General features: G+C 40.3%; 2 protein-coding genes across 2 annotated transcripts in view; both read left to right on the top strand.

Moving 5' to 3' along the window:
* The window catches only part of LOC105901199 (CAP-Gly domain-containing linker protein 1-like), a 15,871-nt gene extending 15,601 nt beyond the window's left edge, over nt 1-270 (top strand). Inside the window, exon 4 of the mRNA XM_031571211.2 lies at nt 258-270. Coding sequence (XP_031427071.1) covers nt 258-270 — 13 coding nt within the window. The remainder of the gene's footprint in view (nt 1-257) is intronic.
* elovl7a (ELOVL fatty acid elongase 7a) lies at nt 16-2,988 on the top strand. Its single transcript, XM_031570604.2, has 4 exons — nt 16-950; nt 1,074-1,179; nt 1,281-1,417; nt 1,851-2,988. Exons 1-4 carry the CDS (start codon nt 894-896, stop codon nt 2,082-2,084), a joined length of 534 nt encoding a protein of 177 aa, XP_031426464.1. The 5' UTR covers nt 16-893; the 3' UTR covers nt 2,085-2,988.
* Nucleotides 2,989-6,967: the final 3,979 nt, after the last annotated feature.

Below are 6,967 nucleotides of genomic sequence, written 5' to 3'. Positions count from 1 at the left end.
ACATTGTGTCATTTAAAAAATATTTTTCACATTTTTAACATATTTTTGTACATCTTTAGAGACCTAGGTTGGACCAGGTAGGAGTCATGTATGAGTCATGCTATGGATTTTGAACTCGGGAGCAGAACTTTCCTTTCCTGCCGATGGGCAGACATTATCATTTTCAGTGGAAATAGAACTTTCAGTGGGTGTTCTATTTACACACACACCTTTCTATCCCTGATAGTCTTCTAAACAAAACCTGTTTGTACACTTAGAGGCCATGTCTAGACCGCAGCTGTCCTAATTAGGTTGTGTTTAGTTTGTTTGGTGGAAAATTAAATCAGTGATCCGCTAATACAAAGTTAGTGAATTATATGAGATCAACATTTTCTTAGCTTATTATGTGTTTAGTGCGTGTGTATTTTCTGCAAACATAATGAACATACCACACTATCACATTGTCACCTTAAGGACCATTTCTGTATCTTACAGGGTACATTTCTATCAACGCTACCTTTGGGTTCAGATACCTCTATTTCTCTGTGTGTGTATAAGGAATGTGACCGGACCTGCTGAAGAGGATGTAATCTGGTTTCTGCACAGTATTCATACAGCCTTTTAACAACATGCAGGGGCGACCTCTGCCTGAACCGTGCTTCTCTAGTGACCTTGCAATTCTGAGAAGCACACATGTAGAATGTTCTTTTCCTCTTTACTTGATTTCTCCTGGAGATAAATACCAGCATGCAAAGTTTTGAGGCAGTTTGCATTGTGGATAGTATATAGAAGAGAAAATGGGGAATTTATTTTGATTGTCATCCTTGAAGTTAATGTGCCTGGAAATGGCACTCTATTTATTGGGAGGTTAAAGCTCTGACTAAAGACAGAATGTTTTTTCTGCTTATTCCCAGATGGTGCGAACCTGCTGGCTGTACTACTTCTCAAAGTTCTTTGAGCTGCTGGACACAGTAAGTGTCTCTGGAGTGTTATTTTGTCTCTTGTCCTTGCCAGAAAGTCACCAGTGTATTTTGTGATTTTTGCTGCAGAGCACAAACTGACAAAATGGCTAATGCTTCATCTTTATTCCACAGCTTTTCTTTATTTTGCGTAAAAAGAACAACCAGCTCACCTTCCTCCATGTTTATCATCATGCCATTATGCCTTTCACCTGGTGGTTTGGTGTGAAATTTGCTGGAGGTAAGGTTTTGCATATCTTGCCTCCTAAAGGACGCGGGTCCGTTTGACCTCAAATGATGGCATGCAAATGTCATGCTGCCCTGTTTTGTTGACTGCTCTAGGCGGACTTGGAACCTTCCACGCCCTTCTGAACTGCATCGTCCATGTCATCATGTACACCTACTATGGCCTGTCAGCCCTTGGGCCAGCTTACCAAAAGTTCCTTTGGTGGAAGAAGCATCTTACTTTACTCCAGCTGGTGGGTTCATTATCATTTTTATATTTTGTGTCTTGGTGGCAGACAAATGTAACAAAATATAATAAAACAGAAAAAGATTGACGGTTGAGTTTGCTTCAATGCAGAGGCCAGATTGAAAATAATAGCAGGGAGAAACCGTGATATAGTTTCAGGTAACTGATACGAACACAATGGAAGATAAACGAGCAGCCTGATTTAGAGAGGAACTCCTATTGCAGGCCAAATTGCATCGTAGGTTCCTCGTATACGGTTTTGAAAAGTATTACTCAATTGTCCGTCCCCACCAAATGGCTGTGCTTTTCCATTAAACCCTTTGAAGTCGAAGAAATACATTACATTAGTGATTAAGCTACAATAAAGGATGGATGTAAATCACTAGGAGTTCATGGTAACTGGTCCATCAGCATATCTGATGCCCTTTGCATGTTCACAGATCCAGTTCGTTATGGTCACCTGCCACATTGGTCAGTATTTCTTCCTGAAGGACTGTCCCTACCAGTTCCCCATCTTCGTGTACATAATCGGCACCTACGGTATGGTCTTTCTGCTGCTCTTCCTCAACTTCTGGTACCACGCCTACAGCAAGGGCAAGAGGCTCCCCAAGGTGCTGCGGGCCAAGGGGCCCGACCGCAATGGAAATGCGCTGCACCATGACAAAGACGAGTAGAGGCTGGAACACACAGGCATCTTCACACTGACAATCTCTTGAATCCCCCAAGGCTTTTGGTTGCACTGCACATGAGAGGTGAAGAACTGAGGTTTATGAGTGTACATGCAATGCTGCTTGTAAATCTTGTAAAGGGACTTCTGCCAATATGGTAGCGTTCTACAACCCTTTCTTCTCCACATTTTTTTGTATATGTAAGATATTTTAATGTTTTGTATATTTTGTTGTAAACTTTTTTTATACATCCTAGCCGTCAGCGAATTAAGCAATTTAGCATCTTAAACCCACTAAAACAGAATGATGCTTAAAAAAAAAAAAAAAAGCTAATGTTTTAACGGTTGTTTTACTGCTCTTTAATTTCCTCTGACATGGATCGACTCATACACCCTCTGTGCTCAACATAAAATCATCCCCACTGTTCTCTGAACTGAGTCACATAGAGTTGAGGCTAACTAGACATTTTCTTGTCTATCTATATTCAAGAAAACCTTCATTTGACAAGGTTTCTGGTGTCTCCACAGATGTGGTGATGTGTCAAGAGTAAGGAGGGTCACATTTTTTTAGCCTTTCACAGGAGCTAGTGCAGCTGTCCAGTCCAGCCAAGGCTCCAGTGTTGTACCAGTCGTGATCTTCAGGACCATAATGTCCTTGTCCTTAGTCCAGTCCCATGACATGTTTACTTAGTGCCTTATGCCAAGGAGAATAAGCACAGGTGTTGAATGATTGGAGAGCGTGAGGTTTTTGTTTTCTTTGTTTTGAGTATTTTTTTCCACCTCACTGGATGGGCCTTTTTTAATATAATATATATCTATATACAGTATATATAGATTTAATTGAATTGAATGTGAAAATAAAAGTTTTATGTATATTTATAAAGTCCAAATAAATGCTGTAATCACTGTTATATGTGTGAGTCTCTTTGAAAACAACATGCATCGTTTTATGTAGGCAATGTAACAAAAAGGTTTGGCCATGTAGCTGGGGAGGATCATGTGGTGATGCAATGTCACCCTTCTCAGGTTTCACAGTTTCAAGTCTATTCTTCAAAACAATCATTTGTTTTGAAATGGTTGAAAAGTTAGGTGTGGTTTCGTCTCAATCACAGCCAGTACAAGTACAACAGTTCTATGCTCCCTCCTCTGGACAAATGCAGCATAGCAGCTGTGGTTGGAGAAAGACAAAAACTGTGAATGGGTGTTGTCAGAAGACTACGGCACTGATATGGTGCTTCAATAACACTAGTGCAGTGGTGTTACCTTGACATGGCATGTTCTATAGCCTTCAGTGATCATACACTAAAGCTATTTTAGATATAACCCCTGCATTTTTTCTTTTTGAGATGCCTTATAGAAAATGCATAATTCACATAAGATACCTCAGACAGGATGTGGCAGATGTTTACTGAGGTCTTTTAGTTTTATTTACCATATTTTGGTAATACCAATTACCGTTTTTTGGTGAGAAGTGATCTTTTTAGAAATCAAATTTACCAGTGAGGGGGAAACTGGATTGTGTAAGTGTGTGACCACTTCCACCACCTGAATTGAAAATGGAGCATATTGATATCTGGGTAGGGAATTTATAAGCCTAGGAGTTTATAGTAGAATATAACCTGATTGAATCATTAATTCTTTCTGCACTGATAAAGCATTACCTCAGAATATAAGACATTCTCATTAATTCATCAGCATTGGTATGGAAAACACACATACATACGTATACAAAAACAGTACACACACACACATACAGTTATGTGAAACTATTGGTCTTGCCTGGATGCATCTATTTATTTCACAGTATTAATTTGCATTGCCTCAGGTCACTGTTGATCTCAACCAAGCCCTAAGTGGACAAGGGAGATCTACGTAATATACTTAATGTCCAAAGATTGAGTAAGGCTAAGAATGTACTAATTATGTTCCCATGTAAACCAGGTCATTTGGACTTGATGACAAAAACTATTTTGTGCATCAAATTGTTAGCTCTAAATATGTCAATATATTACATAAGCATTGTAACAACTTTAAGAAACATCCTTCCAAAATGCCCCGCTGTCTTTTTTGTTATACATTTCCCCACTACCCTTCTCTCCCTGTCTCTCTCTCTCTCTTTCTGGGTGAATTCACCAGCATTTCCTGATTAACTTGCCTTCCTGCTAAAGTAATGTGTTGTGGCAGTGTTTTCCCTCTGAGTGTGTTTCACTCAGCCTCTGTGGGCTATTTGGTCTTGATAATATATAAAGTAGGTCATGGCACAAAATGTGTGAAAATTCAGTGGCAAAAGATTTAGCATCTGTTCATGAGAGAGGCACCAGTCATCTTCCTGCCTTCTTTCATCTCTCTCTCTCTCTCTCTCTGTCTCATGCTCATTCCTTTACTCTTTCATTTTGGGCATCTTTACAGCTTTGACTAACTGTGCCACTTCTCTTAGCTTTGGTTGTTGCATTCCTGACAGGTGCCTGACTTGCTAGAATGACATCTGCATTCTAATATCCGCTAATATGTATTTTAATATCTTTTAGTGACAGGCGTTACACCCTAAACTCCAGATTCCTCCTCTGTGTCCAACTTGTATTCATCTGCCATTTCATTGTTTGCAGTTACCAAGTGAGCCTTTGTCTCTGAAAGAGACCCGTGCCAGAACACTGCTAGACTCTCAGGCTTCAATCAGGGTAACTCACGTTTCATTACCCTTCTGTATACTAAAAAGCACCATCTTGATGCCCACACTGTCAAGTGGCTTCATAGAATATTAGTTGGTTGAATGGGTGCCATGTAGTTTATAAATACTGAAATTCGTATGTTGGCTTGGAATCATAGTTAGAGATGCTGGAGTCGTAAGCAGATAGATACCACACAGATTGGGGAGGGGGAGGGAGAAGTGTTATATTGAGATTCAGGTAGCTATTTTACTAATAGGTAGCTGTGGTGTTCCAAACACAGAAGGTTGACAATGATATTTTATGAAGTTTAATGTGATTGGTACTGAATAGGGTGGGGGTCCTCTATTGGTTGTTGTAATAAGTATGTAAGGGCTGAATCGCCACTAGGGCACTTTCTTAGTGCAACGCTCTGTATGGATAGCTATACTGTACTTACAGTGTTATAAATAAATAATACTCCGGTATTTCATAAGTTCTGCCGTGTGCCCTTCCAGTGTTTTACTTAAACAGTTTGTAATTACACTAGTGTCGAATACACCACAGTAACAGTCCATCGGAAGAGTTTATTTGCATGCCATCAAAAAACCTCATATAAATCACATTCCTGCTATGATGTGCAAGATGATCAGGATGAAGCCCAAACCAAATTTCCCACTCTGTGGGACAATAAAGTTAATCTTAATCTTAATCTTAATGTGCTGGCTGTTGCATTAGGTTTGCTTCAAAATTATCCTCACATAACCTTACAACTGAATCTCTGACTTTGAAAGCAGTTAGTTACAATGGTTTAGTCCATTGCTCTGGAGCCTAGTTAACTGAGGCAGCTAAATGTGAGCTCAATAGATAAGCACGACAAATACATCAATCTCTGAAAAATACAGCATCTGAACCAATCAAGAAAGGCTGACTGACACCATATTAGCCGTGTCCGCCACACCACAGAGCAAGGTCTGAGTACTGACAGAGTTGGAATTCCCAAAGTATCAGAGTATTACTTTTAAACGTTTTACCCATCATTCCTGATCCACTGCAGACAAACACCCAGCTGTTTATAATTTAAAATAATGGTTTCCAAGGGACGTGAGCCACAGGAGAAGTTGTTCAGACCTGACAGACATCACACAGTTGGCCAGACATCACACCTAAACTAAAAGAGTAAGGGTTTTCTTTTGTTAATGATCATTTCCTATGACTGACCTCTACTTTTATAGAGATTTTCCCAGATGGAAAAGTTAACAGGTCCAAGTCCCTGACAATTGATAACTCAGTTGCTGTACTGTAGAACAGTGAAGGGATTATTAGATGTATTGAGATTGATTAAGTAATGCTCCATGTGTGGTGAGAGAGGTATGTATCATACAGTATTCACTAAGACCACTGCTGACTACGCAGTATGTACAGACAGATGTGCGCAGGGTCCTTGACATCATACCAAGGACGTGCACGGCAGGGTTTATGCAAAAGACTGGCAGAATGCAGTCATCCAATGACGAGGACAATCAACTCTCTCAGACTTCAGTCCAATTACATCTGTTTTAAACAAATCATCAATCAGATGGAAGTGGGTTAATGGAATGGTGAATGGTGGTTGGTGTAGCATTGCAATGAATGTTCAATCTCTGTTTGCGGTTGGCTACACACTGGAAAGAAGTATGAAAAGCATAATGTTTTAAAACCAAAAAATGACTGCAGAGCAAGTGTTCATGTTACCATGGCATAGTTATGCTCTGTTCTTTTTTAGATTGTACTCACGCTTGATTTAATAATGCAATGCATTGCAATGCTAATAAAAGCTCACAGGCCACAGTGTAATTCTGCTCAAATGAAACATGTTCTTCCATGGACATCGCTGCATCTGTCATGATTCATTTCGTGGTTTGAGGCACCTGTGCATTCCATATTATTTGTTTATTTCAGAAATAAGGCTCACCGGTGAGTCAGAGGCAAAAGCATTACACATGACTGCCATGTGAGTGACAGGAAGTCCACATGACCAGGCTCTGTCTCCTGGGGCGACTGCACATCCAAGTGTCCCTTCCATCCTCGTTGACTTCTGACATGCAAATTACACTGGGCATTCTTGTGTGGCAGCACTCAAATTACCCTGTAATAGCTGATACAGACACAGGACGGACATTGTTTTGCGTAGCCCTGGCAACCGATAGAGTGTGTGCAACCTACAGGCACGTGCTCCGCCGTGAGCCTGCAGCAGGAGCAGCAG

The sequence above is a fragment of the Clupea harengus genome, chromosome 7 (assembly GCF_900700415.2).
Source record: "Clupea harengus chromosome 7, Ch_v2.0.2, whole genome shotgun sequence".
Classification (NCBI taxonomy): domain Eukaryota; kingdom Metazoa; phylum Chordata; class Actinopteri; order Clupeiformes; family Clupeidae; genus Clupea; species Clupea harengus.
The sequence above is the reverse complement of the archived record's forward strand: the minus strand, read 5'-3'. Positions and strand labels throughout refer to the sequence as shown.

Excerpts from the sequence above, each read along its gene's own strand:
- elovl7a (XM_031570604.2), top strand. The coding sequence starts at position 894 with ATGGTGCGAACCTGCTGGCTGTACTACTTCTCAAAGTTCTTTGAGCTG. Across the intron at positions 951-1,073 it reads TCTTTGAGCTGCTGGACACA|CTTTTCTTTATTTTGCGTAA; the intron begins GTAAGTGTCTCT and ends TTTATTCCACAG. Across the intron at positions 1,418-1,850 it reads ATCTTACTTTACTCCAGCTG|ATCCAGTTCGTTATGGTCAC; the intron begins GTGGGTTCATTA and ends GCATGTTCACAG.